Raw genomic sequence first — 22,486 nt, 5'->3', positions numbered from 1 at the left:
ATCATTACATTATTTTTCACAAAAGCATTATAAGTAACACATGCATGAGCTAGCTGCTTGTATTACTACCAAAAACAAACAAACAAACCCATTGCCTTCGAGTCGATTCCGACTCACAGCAACCTTACAGGACTGAGCAGAACTGCCCCACAGGGTTTCCAAGGAGCAGCTGGTAGATTTCAACTGTGGACCTTTTGGTTAGCAGCTGTAGCTCTTAACCACTGTGCCACCAGGGCTCTGCTTGTATTACTACCTCTGCTCTAATGGGATGGCATCACCACCAGCCTCAGCAGTCTGAAAGCTAGGTCCTGGCACTATAGGTTTCAATTTTCCTCGCACACCTGCCCCGATCCAGGATCCTAATGGTGGTGACACTTATGATGGTGATGACAATAACAATCATTTATTAAGTGCATATACTGTGCATATACTCTACAAATACCTTTGCTCAGTTCACCCACACACAGCAATTCTGGAAGTTGGTACCGATACTGCCCCCAATTAACATAGGATGGACTGAGGCAAAAGAGGTGGACTAGCTTCCTGCGGGTGTACCGCTAAGTGCCAGTGCTAACGTTCAGCCATGTAATGCCGACTACAAAGCTTAATTTCTTAACCACTTATATTGTATGGCCTCCCACACACTGAGCATAGCAGCATGTCCTGTGACAGGGCAACAATGCAGGACACACCATCCATCAAGGTCTCTACATTTGCCTGGGACATTAGAGGCCATTTTCACATACACAGTGTAAACAGATTTCTTATAATTGATATTGCCACCATTGAGGATTGAGACCCTGATGGACTGTTGACTGACTTTATTATTACACACACACGACCAACAAAAAATCACAAGAGGAAAAACCATAATCCACTTCTACAAATTATTTCAAACAGCAAAATCATAACCCAAACCTGATTTTCTACAAAAATCCTAATAAAGACATTAAGGAAAACGACAGCATAAAGAAACAGAAGCAGCACTTATTATATTTGTTTGGGGTTCCTTCCTGATATTTTGCTATAATTTTATTATCTAATCATGTTAAAATCAAACACACAGTAATAAAAGATCTAGAAGGCTGTATGGAATGAGATTCCTTCCTTGCCTAAAACTAGAGTGTCCCAATGTCTGGGGGGCCTGAGGGGTCATCTAGAGTGTCTCCTTGTCACCAGCTCTTTGCCCAAGCAAAGCTCTTCATTTGTTAAACGGGAGCAATACTGGTACCCAACTTCCAGCCCTTTCCCAGGCTGTCCAGTCACCTTGGGTGGTCCCCTCTCATCTAGGACTCAGAGATTCCAATGACAACAAGAACTCTCCCCACCTAGAAGCCCTGACTGATACCAAGGCCCGTGTTCTTCCTTTCACCTGAGGTTAGCAATTAGAAGTGCTTTTCCTTCTTCAGTCTGACCAGGGCTGTTTCTTTTGCCCACCTTGCTCACTCCCGCCTTCCTCTGAGCATCTAGCGTGATCCACGGCCAAGGCCACCCTGGCTACAACACAGGTCTCCTGATAACTTAGTTTAAAACATACCTCCTGCTTTTTCTGGGTATGGAATATTACACAAAAACATTTATAAAGCTTCAGCTAAAAGCTCAACTTTAGCGTCAATTACAAAACCATGTAAACTTGAATATAAGCACTAAACTTTGCATAGTTTCCTCATCTGTGTAAAAAAGAGAGTAACATCTACCTCAGAGGTTTTGATGCGAAAGTTAAAAATAAGGCACGTACAACTTCTAGTACATGAATAAATATCATTCTACTATTCACCCCACGGTTACTGGACCACCAAGTTGATGGACACATATATTGTACATATTATAAAAATTTTGCACTAGTGGCATACAGTGAAATGTTTACCATCAGTGGTAAGTAAACCATCAACTTTTTCTCATCGTAGTGAGAGGGGGAAGAATTTACTCAACTTACTAATTGGTGCAGCCTAGAAAAGAGAATAGTGACAATTCTAGAAAAATTTACTCTCAAAGGAATGTAGATGATTCAGTAGGAATTTCTATGGCTTACTATAACTTCAGAGTCCCTGGGTGGTGCAAATGGTTAACATATTTGGCTGCCGATCCAAAGATTGGCGATTCAAGTCTACAGAAGAAAGGCCTGGCAATGTACTTCCAAACAAACCAGCCATTGAAAATCCTATGACACAATTCTACTCTGACACGAATGGGGTTGCCATAAGTTGGAATCAACTCAACGACAACTGGTAATATTAACTTTATATATTTTTAAGTGAAACCTACACTTTGGACTGCCACACATTAAATGGAATTTTACTTTATTTTGCCTTCTAGTTGTCAGTGTCTTATCACAGAAGGATCCTGTAACAGTTAGTTCCCAAGCTACTTATTTCAACATGTCTATTTGAATTCTCTCCAACTCTTTCATAATAAGGGTGTGGGGCTCAAGACTTCTGAGGGAGCCTTTGCTGACTGGGCAGAGAAAATCTCCAAGGGAGAAAGTTAAGAGCTGATAAGAAGGTCAAGAGCAAGGGGAAAAAAGAAAGACGAGTTACGCTGGTGTTCTTTAAAATGGAAGACAGAAAAATTCTTCCCTACACTTTAATGCTATTTCACCTTACAAAAACTTCCTGCTATTATTCTGCTCTGCTCAAACTCTTCTTTCTCATCCACCTTGACTTAAAAAATGAACTAAACCTTGCGACATGTCCATAACCATCTCTTCTTTATCCATTACTGTTTAAAGGAAGACAAAGGAGCTACCCCATTTATTGTTGCTGGACACTAACCCTGCCTGTCTCCTGGGATTTTCCAAAACCTTCTAGCTGCATTTTCAACCATACCCTTAGAAATTTCTGTTCTTCTGTTGGCTTTTAACAATACTTCTAAAATAGCAGAGGCCATAGAAATAAAGAACAAGAAAGGGCAAGTCTTCTAATAGGGATAAGTGAGAAATCAAAAAATTTCCAGAACTGCTAGAAAATTTCACTATGGATCCATTCCTATCTCTGACACTTTGGAGTTGACAGGCTAAAACAAAGGTAAACTGGAGTCGCCCTCTTCTTGCACAGCAAGGTTTTTGTTTGTTTTTTAACTATGCTCTTCTGAATTGGGAAACCCTGGTGGCATAGTGTTTAAGTGCTACAGCTGCTAACGAAAGGGTCAGTAGTTCGAATCTGCCAGGTGCTCCTTTGGAAACTCTATGGGGCAGTTCTATCCTGTCCGTAGGAATCGACTTGATGGTACAGGGTTTTTGGTTTTTGGCTTCTGAATTGATGTTTCTGTTTTCTTCTTAAAAGTGCTTTGTATTATTTCTTTCATTTATTTGCTAAGTGCTGTGTTACTTGTGAATTTTGCTTATTTGTAAATAATTTTTAAATAAGGAGGTCGAAAGAAAAGCTATAAAATATGGTTAACAAGGAAGAGCAATAAAATTTCTAGTAAATGATAATTTAAAAAAAAGAACTGCAAAGAGTATGCAGTAAACACAAGGCTGATTTTAAAATTTAAGCAAAACTACTAATCTCTAATATAATTCTATCATGGAGAACCAGAGATACAGGACAAAATAATGATGATTTCACAGCTTGGTACTTCTTAAAAAGTTTATTGCACGAGTCTGTGTACCAAGCCTAGGTTTAGTTTTCTATCTCAGTTCGGCATTTCTGCCAATCAATAATCCAGAGATGTAGGTTTTTGCTGTGTGCCTTCGAGTAGATATCAATTCACAGTGACCTGAGGTAATAGAATAGAGCTGGGTTTCCTAGGCTATAATCTTTTTATTTTTTCATTTTTTTTTAATTAACTTTTATTGATCTTCAAGTGAACGTTTACAAATCAAGACAAACTGTCACATATAAGTTTATATAAACTTTACTCCATACTCCCACTTGCTCTCCCCCTAATGAGTCAGCCCTTCCAGTCTCTCCTTTCGTGACAATTTTGCCAGCTTCCAACTCTCTCTATCCTCCCATCCCCCCTCCAGACAGGAGATGCCAACACAGTCTCAAGTGTCCACCTGATATAATTAGCTCACTCTTCATCAGCATCTCTCTCCTACCCACTGTCCAGTCCCTTCCATGTCTGATGAGTTGTCTTCGGGAATGGTTCCTGTCCTGGGCCAACAGAAGGTTTGGGGACCATGACCGCCGGGATTCCTCTAGTCTCAGTCAGACCATTAAGTATGGTCTTTTTGTGAGAATTTGGGGTCTGCATCCCACTGATCTCCTGCTCCCTCAGGGGTTCTTTGTTGTGCTCCCTGTCAGGGCAGTCATCGGTTGTGGCCGGGCACCAACTAGTTCTTCTGGTCTCAGGATGATCTAAGTCTCTGGTTCATGTGGCCCTTTCTGTCTCGTGGGCTCACAGTTATCGTGTGACCTTGGTGTTCTTCATTCTCCTTTGATCCAGGTGGGTTGAGACCAATTGATGCATCTTAGATGGCCGCTTGATAGCATTTAAGACCCCAGACGCCACATTTCAAAGTGGGATGCAGAATGTTTTCATAATAGAATTATTTTGCCAATTGACTTAGAAGTCCCGTTAAACCATGGTCCCCAAACCCCCGCCCTTGCTCCGCTGACATTTGAAGCATTCAGTTTATCCAGGAAACTTCTTTGCTTTTGGTCCAGTCCAGTTGAGCTGACCTTCCATGTACTGAGTATTGTCCTTCCCTTCACCTAAAGCAGTTCTTATCTACTAACTAATCAGTAAATAACCCTCTCCCACCCTCCCTCCCTCCCCACCTCGTAACCACAAAAGGATGTGTTCTTCTCAGTTTATACTATTTCTCAAGATCTTATAATAGTGGTCTTAGAAAATATTTGTCCTTTTGCCTCTGACTAATTTCGCTCAGCATAATGCCTTCCAGGTTCCTCCATGTTATGAAATGTTTCACAGATTCGTCACTGTTCTTTATCGATGCGTAGTATTCCATTGTGTGAATATACCACAATTTATTTATCCATTCATCCGCTGATGGACACCTTGGTTGCTTCCAGCTTTTTGCTATTGTAAACAGAGCTGCAATAAACATGGGTGTGCATATATCTGTTTGTGTGAAGGCTCTTATTTTTCTAGGGTATATTCCGAGGAGTGGGATTCTGGGTTGCATGGTAGTTCTGTTTCTAACTTTTTAAGATAACGCCAGATAGATTTCCAAAGTGGTTGTACCATTTTACATTCCCACCAGCAGTGTATAAGAGTTCCAATCTCTCCGCAGCCTCTCCAACATTTATTATTTTGTGTTTTTTGGATTAATGCCAGCCTTGTTGGAGTGAGATGGAATCTCATCATAGTTTTAATTTGCATTTCTCTAATGGCTAATGATCGAGAGCATTTTCTCATGTAAGTGTTAGCTGCTAGGCTATAATTTTAATGGGAGCAGATCGCAAGGTCTCTTCTCCGGAAGAATGGCTGGGGGGCTCAAACTGCCTACTTTTCGATTAGCAGCAGACAATTTAACTACTGTGCCACCAGGGTTCCTTTGTGATATAAGTAGGGCAAGTATTTTCATTCCCATTTGACAGATGAGAAAACTGAGGCTCATTTAACTTGTCCAAAAATTTAAACAGAAGCCTGAATTGCAACCCATGTTTTCAAACATGGTTTGCAAGTCTGAAACCTATCCTGCTTTCTCACGCTACTGCCAATTATTGGCCAGGTCTTCCATGCCAAACACTGAGTCCAGAGTTGCACATAATATGACTATATAGTTAGGAAGCAACAGAGCCAGGGGCCTGTACCCAAGTCTCTCTCTTTCGGGGGCCCAAACTCTTAACCGATACACCCTACTGCTTGTACCACGCAAGGGAGCATTCTCAGAGTATGTTAAATTTACATAACATTATCCCAAATTAAATAACAACCAAATTAAAAGTACTTCAAATGAAGAGGAAAAAAAATAGTTTTTTTTTTTTTTTTGCCTTTCAGAAATGTTATTGAAAAAAATTGGCAAGAGATGTGAAGTTATGTTTGTTCTTGTGCTTCGATGATGATTAATGAACTCCTTTTAGGAGAAGCAAGATCTGCACTTGGCATTAATATTATAAACTTTTCTCGTCCCACTAGCTTCTCTTTAGGTGGGAAAAGTGGTTACATAAGGCGGTGATTAATGAGATGCCACAAATGTCGATTTAGTTCCAGATAGGGATTTTTTTCTCTCTCCAATCTAAATGCTTCAAAAAAATTAATTTCAAGTCACACTACAAATATGAGTAAAGTGCCGATTTAAGTAGAAAATGCATCATATGCTCAACCTGAGTCCATATGCTTTTTTTCTCAAGTTCTTCCTGTTTGGCTAGAAAAAAATATCCTTGAACAGTTTGAGATTCCAAGAAGGTGCCACCATTTCGTTTTCTCAAACCCATTGGCCAGATTCTGTTCTTGGATACTTTTTGAATTTAAATGAAAACTGTACAAAGTATTTAAATATGGGATCCCCAAAGCATGGCACTACATTTTCTAAATGGCAAGTTTCTTCCTTTGGGAGTTAAACAATTGAATATTAGCAATATAACCGTGAGTGGAGAAGGAGAAAGACAGGAATATTTCCATCTATCTAATCCTGCTGATGTGCTCTAAACAAGTTGAAAGAATAATTCTTAGTCCCAAAATGGAAAGTTGTGTCCTGAATTGAAGATGTCACATGATTTCTTTGGACCATTTAAAATTGTAGGAAGCTCTGGAGCAATATTGTTGGTATCCAGAGAGACGCTCCTTGGCTGAATCCTCAGGACCAGTGCACCAGGTAGCAGGAAATCAGACCTATTATGTCGCTTGCTTACAACCAGCTTCCTAAGAAAAACTACATATTAAACACCTAATGTATGCCTGGGAACATAGAAAGTTTCCCAAATTAAAGCTCTAGGGCATAGAATTTCACATTGTTTTGAAATGAGGAGCTATCTACAGTATATTTCAAATAAAAAAGAAGTTGCAATGTTTTTACTTTAACGAAAAATTAGTAAAACCAAGATGTTTTGAAATAATAGGTCTAGGCTCAACCCCAGGGGCAGCTGAGTAAAATTAAGACGAGGACAGGTTTATAGAATTAAGGAGAATGTGTATTTACAGGAGAGAGAAAGAGAGAGGGAGGGAGAGAGGTAATCTGAACTCAAATAAACAGCCACAAAGTATGTTTTTCTCCTACTTCCAAAAAGCCTTGAGGGAGGTGAGCCTAGTCAGTCATATTTTACAAAAAAACAAAAAACCTGACTATTTTACTATTAAATACTAGTATTTGTTAAAAATGTAATTTACTAAATATCTCTAGGGCATTACCTGAACAAATACTGTGATGGGTTTTGCACAACAAGATAACTTGTGATCTGAAAAACCATGTGTATAATAAAACACAAAATTACAAAAGCAAACAATATAATGTGGTTTTTAATCAAAATAGAAAAAGGATCCATTTAAATTTTATACAATATTGTAATACAAGTCTTTAAAAATAGTTTATGTATATTTTGGTACTGCCCTTAGAATTTTAATCCATGACTTAAATAAAAGTTAAACAGCATGACTCAAACGCTAAAAAAAAAAATTAAACAGTAAGACTAGAAATAAATATTTAATAGACCTAAGAGGAGAGAGCGTTCTAAGCAGAAAAAAGATCAGAAAATAACTTTGACCACATGCAAATTTAAAGCTTTATGTAGAAACAATTTTTTAAGAGCCAGAAAAAATATTTGCAATAAATATAAGGTTGATGCCATTAGTATGTAGTCTTAAAATTCATCTAGAAAAACACTAAAATCTTAAAAATGATAATCTACAGAACAATACAAACAGCCAAAGAACATTGAAAGTAATCAATCTCCTAGAAATCAAGTACATTATGAACTACTATATATGAATAGTAAGATATTCTTTTCCTATTAAATGACTTAAAGTAAAAAGAATTCTTGGTAAGCATGTACTATGACATAGTCTCACATATCAGTAATGGTGGGGATATACTTCAGTGTAATATTGGTAAAAAGCAATTTGACCACATATATAACCGGAATCTCAGGAGTTTATACACTGTGACCTAGAAATACTACTTCTATGATTTCATTCTCAAATAATTATCAGCCATATGGGCAAATATATTCATGCCATAGAAGTTACTCAAGATAGTATTTATAACAATGGGAATTAGAAAGATGAATGAATGTCCAATAATAAATTATGCAAAAACCACTTCATATTTTTTGAAGAGAATTTAATGATCCAAGATAGTCTTTACAGTATGGCTAAGATGATCTTTCAAACAAGTCCTAGCTGACCATGTCCCTCCTCTGGTTAAAACCCTCAAAAGGCTCACTCAACCTTCACTTCTTCAGAAAAACAAGGTCAACTTTCTTGATATGGATTAACAAAGATCTTGCTTTGGCTGCCTCTCAATTCTCATCATACACCGCTCTCTCTCAAACTCTAGCCCTTCCGGGCTTTCTCCAGCCCCACACTTTGCCAGTGCAGTTCCCTCTGCCTGCAACCCTCTTATGTCCATTCATATTCTGTCCACCCCTGACTCATCACCCAGGTCTTAATTTGGACATCATGATTTCCTGATAGCCACATATCTAAGGTATGTGCCCCTTTTAAGTGCTGAAAAAAAAAAAAAAGCCTGTTGCTGTCAAGTCGTTTCAGAGTCATGGTGGCCCCATGTGTTACAGAGCAGAACTGTGATCCTTAGGATTTTTTTTTTTTTGGCTATAATCTTTATAGAAGCAGATTACCAGGCCTTTCTTCCATGGCACCATTTGTACTACCTAGGGACTCTTTTAAGCACAGCTCCCTTTACCTCTCTGATCACGAGTCTGACACTATTACTTTTACTCCATGACAATGTATGTTCTGGGAGGAAAAACACACCTTAATCCTTGTAACCCTAACACATATTCTGCATACTTGTCAAAGGGTTGAATGAACAAATGAATGAACAACTATGGTCATAAAACAAATGTTAGTGATAAAAGCAGGATGCCAAGCTGAAAATACACATGTTTTATAAACACATGGCCATGCATAAGGGAAAAAAGTACTAGAAAAAAATATATAACAAAAGAAAAGGGTAAAGGGCTATTCACTGAGTGAGGGGGTTGCAGGCGATTTGTCTAGTGGGAACTTCTTTATGCTTCCTTATATTTTCTGTATGTTTTTTATTCCAAAATATTTATTCTAACATTTTAAAACTCAAAAATCTAATTTACAAAAGAAGGTCAAGTATTATTAAAAAAAAGTATACTATCTCACCTTTAAATTCAGAAAAAATATTGAAATAATATTAAAAGTATGAACTATCATAAATGACATGAAAAAATACTTTGACAACAAACATCTATTATACTTCTATCATTGCTATACTTAGCTAAAAGACAACATTGCAAAATCATCTGAAGACGGTTTCCAGAACTGTATTCTATTCAACAATTATAATTTAAATAGTTGACGCCTTAAAATGGCTTTTTAAAAACATTCGACTGCCTGCAAGTTTAATATTTAGACTGCCAGGTTTTCTTTTCGTTTTAGAACTGCTAGGCAGAGTGAGTTCCGCTGGGCGTCATCCACACAGCAGCTCTCAGCGCCAGAGTCTGCAGTTGTCTGCTTCAGACGCCTCTAATTAGCTGCCTTATCTTCTGCGAGGGATTCTTCTGGTTCTCAGTTTTACTCGTCCAAATTAATTGAAAGACTGTAGCAGTTTCAGATTAACATTTTCAAAATTAACAACGCATAAAATAAAATCACCTATGAATATGCTTGGTAACAGCAGCCACTAATGAGGTCTGCAAAACGGGCCCTATCCCACTGCTATTTCACCCTGTGCTATGCAGCTAACCCTTAGGAATTAAGCTTCCCTCAAAAAAAAAAAAATTTTTTTTTTTTTCTGTCTAAGGCTTGGCGTAAGCGGGGTACAAAGAAGTTTCCTAGAAGGATGAAGTCTCTGCAGCCAAATACGTTGCAGTTAAGTCATGGAACCCACTGGTACTGTGTGACCTTGGGTGAATTGTTTCATCTCTCAGAGCTTGTCAATAGCCCTGAGTGTTCCTTGGTTTATAGATGGTTTCTCACATGGTCTCTTCCCCTTATGTGTGTCTATTCTGCTTTTTTTATAGGGCACCCCACTTAGAAGTGATTATGTTTAAGACCCACCCCACTCTGATATGACCTCATTAATACAACAAAAGAAAACCCTTATTTTCACACTGGTTCATATTTGTAAGTACAGGGGTTAAGACTTCAACATGTATTTTGAAAGGACACATTCAATCCATAGCACCTATGTCCTAGTATTCATATGCTTGTTTAATACCCACCCCCCCCCGCCAGGTGAATATAAGCAGGGCCTATGGCTTGCTCATAGCCAATAATATGTGGCAAAAGTGACAAGACGTCACTTCTGTGATTGTATTGAGATTTTAACTTCTGTCTTCCTATTAGACTCTATCACATTCTTGGCTTGCGTACTTTGAGGAGACAAGTGGGCATGTTGGGTGGCTCATACCGCAAGGAACAACCTGGCAGCCAAAAGCCATCTAGGAACCAGTTCAACAGCCCAAAAGGAGCAGAGTCTGGCCAACAACCATGTAAATGACGTTGGAATTGGATCCTTCTCTAATCAAGCCTTCAGATGAGACCCATTGGAATGGGCCATTCAACTACATATAGCAAAGGAAGCCCCAAGCCATTTCTGGTCTTCCAAGTTTAAGTAAAGAAACTTCCATCAATGATGAAATGCTAAAAAACAAACTCACCAGCTTCAAGATTTCCTTTTCATAATTTTTCCTAAACCTTTAATAGGTACGTAGTTTATCTTCTAAGATATCATAGTAACAGAACTTGTAAATCAGGAGGTCAGAAACCACCCAAAGATAGGTTTTGCATAAAAGAGCCCAAATGTTTTGTTACTTAAATAATCACACTTCTGATGCTGTTTCCCACCTCAAAGTACTCTGTGTATGTCTTCTAATAGCCACCTCATCTTGTTCCTATTCTGATGGAACCTTAAAAAAAAAAAAAAAAACCAAACCCATTGCCATCAAGTTGATGCCAACTCATAGCGACCTAGGCACCGTAAAAGACTAACTGGGCCAGGCGTGTACAAACCTGCTGTGGACAGCGACAGTGATGCTTTGTGAACTCTGAAAGAGCCTTTAAAGGGTGAAACAAATTCTCCCCAAACCAAAAAAAGACACGAGGAAGAAACTGTGCTACGCATTTCAGAGATCTGTGATCATCGTTAAGGGAATTAAAAGGTAGTTCTGAAAATAACTACAAGGGATCAACTGCCTTAGTGAAAAACGAGTCTCCCTGCCTATACTTTGAGAGAGGCTTAAAAAGAAATCAGCTATTTTAAAAACCAGAGCATGCTCACCAGCATTCGTTCACAGCTTGGATTTCTCATTTCTCTGCAATGAATCTTAATTACTGGGTTCCATTGTCCCAGTTTTTTCAAGTTAATTCTTTCAAAGTGAAATATATTTTTACACATTTACAATTATGCACCCAATATTTAGATTAGGATTTATATTTGATGAGAAATTAGTTTTGGAGGTGACAGAAAAGACAGAAGTGGGTTTAACTGATTAATATGGAAATGCTGTCCATCTATGGAAACTTTATTACTTATTTATTACCAACAAAAATTCATTTACTAAAATCTTCAAGAATATGCATTTGTCTCCCTCAAAAAAAAAAGGAAAAGAAAAAATGTATTTTTAATCTAGTTATTTTAAAAATTCCAGGTTGCTATTTTTCTCATCAGTTTTTTCTAGATGGAGACTAAAATATAAAAATTCTCTATTGAGCAAACTGACATTATGTTTAAAAATACATCTAAAAGAAACCAACAATTCTGTTTAGATTTGACATGAATTTAGCAATCCTTTGCAATTAAAACACTAAGGAAAACTGTATTAAATTATAATTCAATACATTAAGTGGCATAAAAAATTGTTTTATTTATATAAATGAAAACATATACACACTTAACTCAGTATAAAAGCAGCTTGAGTTCACAATTGCTTCTCCTTTTTCCAATTCCTTCTGCATTTTTTTGCACATACTGTGTAGTTAGATCTTTTTTCATAAGTTTAACGGTCTATTTGCTAATTATTTTTATGACACTATGCCTCAGCATATTGGGTCAGTATATAGAAAATAGAATATGATATTGAAATGCTTATATATATACATTTATATGCACGCATTTATGCAATCCAAACTTTGTATTATATCTATTCCTTCTCTAGGTAGGAAATAAATTCCTTGTCAACAGGGGCCGTATTTTATACTTAAAGACACTGCATATGTTTTATGTCATAAAATACAAAAAGTTGGTAATGAAAGAAAGATTTTTTGACTTCCCTCCTCCATACAAGAATAAATAGGAATGGTGTTACGTATTAATCTTATCCACTTGAAAGAGAAAGTGACCATCTTTGAAGATGTCTCTGCTAAGAAACAGTAAAACAACATCTCATTGAAAAAGGCAATGCTTCTAAGCCACCTGTACCTCTTTGTAATCAAGAGTTAAACAATGAGCACATGAGAAGCAAAAGCTTTCAGAAAGGACTTTTTTTTTTTTTTTTAAATCAGTTTAACCGCTATCTATTCATTTGCTGTTCAAGGTTATCGCAAGTCACATGAGTAACTTTAGATTGCAAAGGGGGTAAGCTACCTAGACCCTTCCCATCAGATCGACCATCTGATCTTTAGGCAGCATACAAAACAACAGTCTGAATTTTTTAAAAGCTAGTGACTGTGGACTTAGGTACAGGATGCTCTGAGTTCCACAGACATAAGACAATTTTGCAATAGTCTAAAAACAGGGACTTGGTTAAAACAACACATTTTCTGGTATATAGATTTGCCACATGCAAGCTTAAATAAATCTTCTATCTCCTATGCTTAGACAGAAGGAAAATTTTAAAGCTTTAGTATTAAAATTTAATTGGTAACTTTGACCTTGAGTGCCACTTTAGGTAAAAAATATTATGCCAGTGCTCAGATTTTCTTGGGATTTATGATCTCATGTTCTTGAAAAAGCCCTAGCACCTCTGTGTGCCTGAAATAATTGATCTGTCTCTTTCAAGTGTTACTTTCCTGATACCAACATCTGTCTCAGGAAGAAAACTGATGAAAATACTCTGCTATATTTAAGAAACCAAAAAAAGCTACCAGAATCTGCACCTAACACATCACTATACATCTAAAAGCAGTCAAGATTATAAATTGATATATTTCTTATCACACAGAAGATAACAAGAAATAAACTGAGCTACAAAAAAAAAAAAAAAAAAAATGAGCTACAAAGCCTTCTGCAAATATTGTCTACAAAGATGATTAATAAAGGGTGAATGTTTTAGATGTGATAACAAGCCACAATGTAAACTTACAACACCTATCTTCCTTGAGTTTAAATAGAACTCCACAGTATATGTTTTCAACCTTGGGACTTTTTTGTTTCTTTATTTGCAATCACAAACACTGTTAAATTCACCAAAAACATCAGCCACCACTGTTGTGTCTCTTCATAAAGACAAGCAAAAGATCACAAAAGCTATTAGGTAAGAAGGGGACTCTGGGATAATGGCAAATCTGAAAATGATGGTAATTATGTAGATGTTACTTCAAGGAAAACTCATCATTAAATTGAGGGTGCTTTGCAAAGAAATGACTGGCAAATATGATTGATACTCCTACACATGCCAAAATGTCCAATGTTAAATCATATGCTCTAATACAAAATAATTATTGTAATAATTGCTACATTTACTACACAGTAGGCACTCTGCTAAGTATTTTATATATATTAACTCATTAACTCAATCCACACCTTTATAAGGTAGGTACTGTTGTTACTCTCCTTTTATAAGTGAGAAGTGAAGTACCTTGCTGAAGGTCAAACAGCAAGGAAATAGCCCAGCCTAGACCCAAGCCGAAGCCACATGACTCAGAGCCATGCCCCACACCAGGTTCCATGAGTATATCAGCAGGAGGAATTTAAAAAGCGAGAGAGCCGACACATTCAGAAATAGCTTACGGGCATCCATTAATTCATTTAACACATATTTATGAAGCACCTACTACTCACAGAGGAGTCCCTGGGTGGTACAAATAGTGAACACACCTGGCTGCAAACCAAAAGGTTGGCTGTTTCAGTCCACCCAGAGGTGCCTCGGAAGAAAGGCCTGGAGATCTACTTCTGAAAAATCAGCCATTGAAAACCCCATAGAGCACATGGGGTCACCATGAGTTACAATTAATTTGATGGCAACTGGGAGGGGAAAAAAAACTCACAAAACTGTACATTAAGGTCCTTCGTGCAAAAAAAAAAAAAAAAAGTCAACAGAAAAAATGGAAAATTTATTTTTGTTACATGGCTCTGAAATTTGGACCTGAGGAAGTTGTTACTTGGCCTCCCAAACTGTTAAATTAGTTGTTTGGTTTTATTTCCTACAAGCCACCCTAAGTGAGTCCCTGGAACGCAGTCAGCATATTAGCACACTTGCAAATGTCAACTAAATTAGCTAGAAGAGAAAAAAACCGAAGGAACCTCCACGGTAAAAGCGCTAACAACATATAACGCACGTTGGAAGCAGTTTGCCAATGCTAGGCCTGCCTCTTTTACTGACCCCTTGTTTAAACAGTGTAGGGTGGAGTACCTCCTGCAGAAGTGTGGCTATCTACGTCAGGTTAACTCAGAGCAAAATGGTCGTCAAGAAAGGGTTCACTTTGAACAAAGAAGCTTTGCAATGCATCAGCCATGCCAGCCACCAGCTGGAAGAGGCAGAGATACAAATAACAACCAACCTTACACACACATAGGAGCCCTGATAGTGCAGTGGTTAAGGGGTACAGTTGCTAAGTAAAAGGTGAGCAGTTCAAATCCACCAGCTGTTCTTCGGAAATGCTATGGGGCAGTTCCTCTCTGTCCTATAGGGTCGTTAGGAGTAAAATCAACTCAAGGGCAAAGGGTTAAACACAATTCCAGCTTAACACCAAAAGACAGCTACACAGGGTGAAATATAGTTGTTACCCCATTAGCGTCTAACAACAGGCGAGATCACCATTTTATGTTTATTTTTCTAAAAAAGGGGAAATACACTCATAAATTTACTATACCTAATGAAAAACATTAGGTAAACATTAGGTATACATCATTACAAACATACCACACAGGGAAGTGTCTTGAAAAAGTTAGAAGTATTAAAAAGCAACCCAGAGCCCCTATTTTTTAATGGCCTCAATTTTGTTCCGTAGTTAAAAGATTTCAACTGGTCTCAGAACTCAAGTGAGGCAATTTCTAGCCAAAGGCAATAAAGCTCCTATAAATTTTCTCAAACAGCTCATAAACTGGCATGGCTACTATGGGTGTGGTTTTGGTTAAAAGCCATAACACTCTGAAAGCTAAACTTTACAGCAAGCTGAACACTGGTTATGATGAGAAAACAAAACAAAACGAACAATGTAGACTACTTTCCAGCAAGGCTACCCGATATTTTGTGTTTCATTTGATTTTTTATGAAGTTCATATATTTGGGATCCTTTAGCCACGAATACCTTTTTTTTTTTTAGCCACGAATACCTTTTACCCACAATCACATGATCAAATACACAACAAAACTCTGGTAATTAAAATGTGGAAGGTATTACTTAATGGATGAAACAATAACTATACTAAAATAACAACAGGGCAAACCTCAGAATGTTAAATAGAATACAACTGAACGTTTTCTGCAGACAAATAACTGATCTCCAAAGAGAACGGTTGTTCCCAAAGTCCTTAAACCTATGCTTCCATTATAAAATAGTATAGATTAAGAATGAAGACAAGTATTTTCCCAAATGAGGAGGTTGTACCAAAGTTGTCTAGTTAACTCCCTCTCTGACCCTTTAGAAAATGTTAGTTTGTATGTGCCAGCTTGCTGGTTGATTTTCATTCCAGATTTGGGAGGCAGTGGTGGAAGGGTGTTGGGTATATTAGCATTAACCAAGCACCCTGAGGCTGTTCAGTAAGCAAATAACTAGTTCATAGTGCAGAAAGAGTACTGTACTGGTGGTTATTCATCATATGACCCTGTCCTAGGAAGCACTGTCGGGTAAATGATTTACACATCAGGCCACCAGCTCCTGGTCACACATTACGTACCAACTGCAAGCAACAATACGCCTGATCTTCTACAGCAATTACCATGTCCTTTCATGACCACTCAAGTGAAGTCAAGACTCGAAGAAACCCCATGTGACAGAGAAATGCCCCGTAGGGTTTTCTAGGCTGTAATCTTTACAGGAGCAGATCGCCAGCTCTTTCTCCTGCAGGCCCACTGGGTGGGTTCGAGGCACCAACTTTTCTGTTAATAGCTGAATGCTTAATTGTTGCACCACCAGGACTCCTTAACAAACATTTAACACGTATCTATTGTGCTCTACTATGTCCCAGGCACAGTACCAGGTGCTGGGGATATGAAGGAGAGCAACATAGACACTGTATAATCAGAAACATACCTGGATCCATTTGTCGGGGGGTTCTTCGCAGTCCATTGGTCCGTTTCTGTACAGAAAAACAGCAAAATAAAGACGTGTTGGTGATTTTGCATTATCGAATTGTATTAATTCTGACACTTGGGAAGGCCAATGAATGTTGTACTTTGTCAAATTAAAAATATAATGAAGTTTACTCAAAACACAGTTAATACATAAACATATATATATACGTATATAGTTTAAGCTTTATCTCTCTAATATCATCATTGCATTTGATAAATTGTTGAACATGATTCAACATGATTCAAATGTACCTGAACATCATTACATTTGAGAAGCTGCTGATATTTTTTAACACTACGGAAAAGAAAATAGCTTTTCATTTGCCATCTCTGTGTGCTGTGATGCAATTTTTTTTTCTTTTTCAAGTCACAGTAACTACAGGAAATACGAGAACAAAGTCCAAGCAGCCATTTTTGGTTGCAAAATGCTGTTAGCAAAAGTCTATGAGCAATAGCCCTAGACTGATTTCCCAAAACTCTAACTCAGTCATTACTGGGGCCTGATAGACCAGAGGGTGGAGAAGGTGTACAACCTCAATACAAAGATCTCAAGTTCTGATTTTAGCAAACACTTAAATGAGAATGGTGTTTGAATTATGGACCGCTTATGTCAGAGTGGAGCTACGGTGGCACAGTGGTTAAGAGGTGGGCTGCAAACCAAAAGGTCAGCAGTTCGAATCTATCAGCTGCTCCTTAAGAAACTCTATGGAGTAGTTCTACTCTGTCCTATAGGTCACTATAAGTTGGAATAAACTCAACCGCAGTAAGTTTGGTTTTTTGGTATATCTGAATGGTTTAAGAAACAACACAGACAGATGGCTGATGAACCATGAAAGTGAATTCTTATTATAGAGAAGAAATCTGTAAGAAAAATTCCACTTGGTAGAAATTTATAGATGAGATGCAAAACAAAAGAGATTTTAAAATCTTAGAAAATGCATGGTTAAATGTTCAATTTCACAAGTGTTAAATTCATTCCTACTAATAACTATGGTAATCTCATGAATTAATAAGAACTTGATTTTCACCTTTCATTACACAACTGGATGAAATGCTGAGTCTACAACTGCCATATAATTCCGATTTTCACAAAAGCAATTTTCTTTTTCTGTGCGTTAGTGTTTATGCCTGTGTGTGGACACTCAGTTTCATTCAGAGCACACTTGGCTTTCCAAAGCACACATCAGCCATGCGTTTTGCTCAGGGTTCTTTGTGTTGTTTTCACTCACAAGTTAAATGGGCAAAATGGGGTCTTACAGGCTCCCAAAGAGCCTCGAAGCTTCTCAAGGTTCTCAGGTAAGAGCAAACTGGAGAAATTAAAAAAAAAAAAATGGAGTTGTTTTACCCCAACTACTTTCAAAATGGATTTGTAAAAGACTGATAGGATCATTAAAATCAGCATTGAAGCTATGTTGAGTAAAATGGATAAGTGCATGGGAAAAACTAGTGTAGAGAGAGTTGCTGTGAGTGAGGAGAAGAAAATGTAGCTCTGAGCTTCTTGGGAGTCAAGGCACAGAAAAGGGAAGTATGATGAGTTATAAATTTATATCTGATAACTTATAACAAAACTGCTTTCAAAAGAAGTAATTTTTGGTGCTTTCTACATAAGGGACATTGAACGACACAACTGATAATATTTCCAACAAGCAAATATATAACGATAGGTATCTTGTTGTTTGCTATTTGCTTCCTACATTATCCCACCACCTTTTTAATGTACAATTAAAGCTGTTTTTCTACTGCTCTTACACCTCCTACCCTGGAAATGCTTGGAACACAAGAATCCAACCTTTTGGTCTTATTTGTAGAGTCCCTAAACTAGCACTATTCAAAGACAATAAACTTAGAATGTAAAAAAAGATGCTTGAATTCAAAAGCAATTATGTATTACCTGGAATTTAGGCAACATGATACAATTATTAAGAGTGTAGATTCTAGAATCAAGACTGACAACGTTCAAATTCAGACTCTGCCACTTGGCACTCATTTGATCAAGCAAGTTGGTTAATGTTTCTGCCCCTCAGTTTTCTCATTTATTAAATGGGGGTAATAATAGTACCTACCTCATAGGGTCTGCAGTGAGAAGCTATCAGGTTAATTTTATATTCTATGCTTGGAACAGTTCCTGCCACATGGTAAGGATTACTAAGTGATAGTTATTTCTATTATCATTTTTATTAACTCCATGGACTGTGTCCTAGTGATCATTTTAAGGACAACCATGCCGTGGATGTACATCATTACAGTATTAAATATTTCACTGGTATTTTGAATGTTTAAATTCACAAAAAGTATAAAATATTCCATAAATTTTTGCCCTCTGCCTATGTTCTAGGTTTTTTCCTTCTGGAAAGTCACTGAAAATAAATGGCCATGAAAACAAAGTTTTCTACAGGAAGGTTGGGCAGCTGAGTAAACTAGGATCAGGAACAGGTAAGGACAAAAAAAAAAAAGCGTGGGGGCAGGGAGGGAATCTCAGCTACTTAGACCAAGGGCATTTTGAGAGTCTGAGATTTATTACACTTTAAAAGCACCTAAAAAGTATTTTATATCATTTGTAAAAAAACTTGGAACGGTCCAGCAGAACATGTTTAGAGTAATTTTAAAACGCAAATTTCAATTGTCATTCTGTGATACCCTGTCCAACACACCTCTCCAAAGTCTGGGACAGAGCTGGACGGACTTTTGTCTCCAGCACGAAGAGGAGGGGAAGCCTATGGGGCATTTATCTAGTAACCCTCCCTGCCTCCCTCCACTGGAGCTCTCACTCCATTACAGCCACACAAGATCATGAGACCCTTCTTAATCTCCTTTGATCTACCTAGAAGGGGGCGGGGGGGGAAGCCTAATTTTATAAGCAGTTGCTAGTTCATTTCTTGTTGTTTCATTGCTTATTACCTTAAATTTCTTTTTAAAAAAGAAAAAACAAACAATCTTTATCATCCAAGAATCTCTCTCTCTCTTCCTGCCTCTTTTGGTAAATACCTAATTCTTTCTGTTGAGTTTACCAACAAAACAAGCAAACTTTTACTGTTCTATGAAACTGGCTTTGGTTCCTGCACCTGTTTTCAAGGTAGAAAAACCTGCAAGAGGAAATGAATTTAAAGTACCTAAACAGATACAGGAAACCCTGGTGGTGTAATGGTTAAGTGCTACAGCTGCTAACCAAAAGGTCGGCAGTTCAAATCCACCAGGTGCTCCTTAGAAACTCTATGCGGCAGTTCTAAAAAAAAAAAAACTCTGTCCTATAGGGTCACTACAAGTTGGAATCAATTCAACAGCAATGGGTTTTTGGTTAAACAGATACATAATAATGACTTGCTTTCTGGAGCCAGAAGGAAATTCTGAAGGACCACTCTAGAATGCAATGTGAGATAAACATTGTTTGATGCAAATAAACAGATACATAATAATGAACTTGCTTTCTGGTGCCAGAAGGAGATTCTGAAGGACCACTCCAGAATGCAATTCTGAGATAAACAGGTTATGGACACCCATGGATCCTGTGACTATTGCAAACTGACCTACTTTGAGAACCAAAGCCAAAACCAAACCCAGTGCCGTCGAGTCGATTCCGACTCATAGTGACCCTATAGGACAGAGTAGAGCTGTCCCATAGAGTTCTCAAGGAGTGCCTGGCAGATTCGAACTGCAGACCCTTTGGTTAGCAGCCATAGCACTTAACCTCTACGCCACCAGCGTTTCCTACTTTGAGAATGTAGTATAAAATTAAAAGTAAAAAATTCACAATCACGGTTATTGAATGGGAAGCAAGGGAGGACTAAAAAAAAAAAAAAAACAGTTGCTGACAAGTCAAGTCCAGTTCCCACTTCTCAGGGCTCCACGTGCTTCAGAGCAGAACTGTGCCCCATGGGTTTTCATAGTTCTGATCTTTTGGAAGCAGATCACAGGGCCTACCTCCCAAGGCACCTCTGGGTAGACTCAAACCACCCACCTTTCAGTTATTAGCAAAGCACTTAACTGTTTGCACCATCCAGGGACTCCATAAACCGGTACATGGAAAGAAAGAAGGTTCTCAAAGGAGTGGAAAAGATAAAAATCACAGAACTTAAAAAGGGCTTCACCATTTATGTCCTGAGCATCATATAATCATCAGCCTTGGAGGGTGGCACCACCTACACACTGCCTTGTTGAAGAATTATGAGGTGAAAGATGCTTTTGAAGGTTTTTTTGCTACTTCCATCTCCCTTAAACAAAGCTAACGTTTCCAAATGGTAAAAAAAAAAAAATGGTAAGGCCAGTATAAAAGCTTACAGTGATTATCCATCTGGACAGAGTAGAGATTATTAATTAAAAATTATACTTACTCTATTTAAAAATTAAGCAAGTCCCTAAAAAAATGATGTTACGTTGAAAAAAATTAATGTGAAAATTAATTCCTTTCACAATAGGCTTCTCTGTAACTTTTAGAAGTAGAGTATAAAAGTGCCTGAGAGAATTATTTAATATCATGTGAAAATTATTAATCGCTTCTTATTAGCACACTTTCCTTCTGTAAATACACCCACTTCACATAATTAAAATAAAGTAAAACTATTTGCTTTCTATATCTATACAAGGTAAATGTTAAGTAACAGTGCGTTGAAGTCCAAAGCTCTACAAAGAAATCTGTCTCAATAATCTAATAACAGCATGAGAGAGTAAGAGAACGAAGGCTGCTTTCCAAGATCATCATTGGCACTGCTGGAAGGATCCTTATAGCTCTTATGAAAAATCTTACTTGTCAACTAGACACAAAAAAAAAAAAATTTTAGTTTATTTTAGTCCAAAAAGAAATTGTGTGGCCTACTTTTGAATATTATTATATTATCCTGTTATGCATTCCTTGATCTAGAGTCTAAAAGATCAACTGATGGCCCACACGGGTGCCTATGAGCTTCCTGGTATCGTACTTACGATACCTTTCTATGCACGTATGCAAAAAAGTAGAAACAAATGTCTCTTATATGACATCTTACTGTACGTTTCTTTTTTTTTTTTTTTTACTAATTATATAAATGCTACTTAAAACATACTAATATTAAAATTTTTTTTTTTTTAATATTACACTTCTTTTCAAGAGACACAATTGTTACATATTAAAATAACTTTGGTACAGAATTCTTTTTGCCATTCTTTTATTCAGAAGTTCTCAGATGACTATACTTTGGGTTCACATAACTAATCACACATATTTTACATTTTAATTTTCCCTGCTACAGTGGTTTTTTGTTGGCGTTGGATTTGTTTTTGAGAACATACACTGCTTCGGGGATCAGGTGGAAAATATCTTACTTCTGACTGAAAACCAAGGCAATAATTATCTGGAATCTGCCATATTTTTCATTCTTCTGTGCTCTTTTTTCAAACAACTGTATTCTGAGATATGACAGGAATTACCTACTTCTAGGGGAGCCCTGGTGGTGTGGTGGTTAAGAGCTCAGTTGCTAACCAAAAGGTTGGCAGTTTGAATCAACCAGCCGCTCCTTGAGAACCCTGAAGGGCAGTTCTACTCTGACCTATACGGCTGCTATATATAGGTCGGAACAACTGACTCGACAACAACGGGTAAGGCACTAGGAGTCAGACTCTATGTTAAACCAATGGGAAATGTTATCAGATGTCGACTTGATGAAGAGGATGTAACAATCACGCTTGTGCTCAGATGGAAAACTACTAGAAACACAAAGCCACATCCATGAACAATGTTAGAACTTTTCACTATTGGCAAAGGTTGGGCAGCAACACAACACTGCACGACGGGGACACATCTACCAACTCCCTGGGCTGAGTAGCACTGCACTAACAGGATCAATGTTATTCAGGACAAGAGAGTGCCTTCAGATGCATTAAACTGTACAAATCTCAAGGTTTTGCGGAATTCCATGGCAGGTTACTAGGAAAATGTACCTCCATCTTAGTGCCAAAGCATTGCCACAATACCTGTTTGAAGTTTACCTGAATGCACA

The 22,486-nt window shown here is 37.6% G+C and overlaps 1 protein-coding gene across 3 annotated transcripts in view; it reads right to left on the bottom strand.

Moving 5' to 3' along the window:
* Positions 1-22,486, bottom strand: part of VAV3 (vav guanine nucleotide exchange factor 3) — a 418,482-nt gene that overhangs the window by 107,670 nt on the left and 288,326 nt on the right. For all 3 annotated transcript variants that reach the window (XM_003409531.4, XM_023547427.2, XM_010589521.3), the window contains one exon: positions 16,477-16,522. In XM_003409531.4, the coding sequence (XP_003409579.1) occupies positions 16,477-16,522 (46 nt within the window). The remainder of the gene's footprint in view (positions 1-16,476; positions 16,523-22,486) is intronic.

This window comes from Loxodonta africana, chromosome 3, assembly GCF_030014295.1.
Source record: "Loxodonta africana isolate mLoxAfr1 chromosome 3, mLoxAfr1.hap2, whole genome shotgun sequence".
Taxonomy (NCBI): Eukaryota; Metazoa; Chordata; class Mammalia; order Proboscidea; family Elephantidae; genus Loxodonta; species Loxodonta africana.
This window is presented reverse-complemented; position numbering and strand designations above follow the sequence as displayed.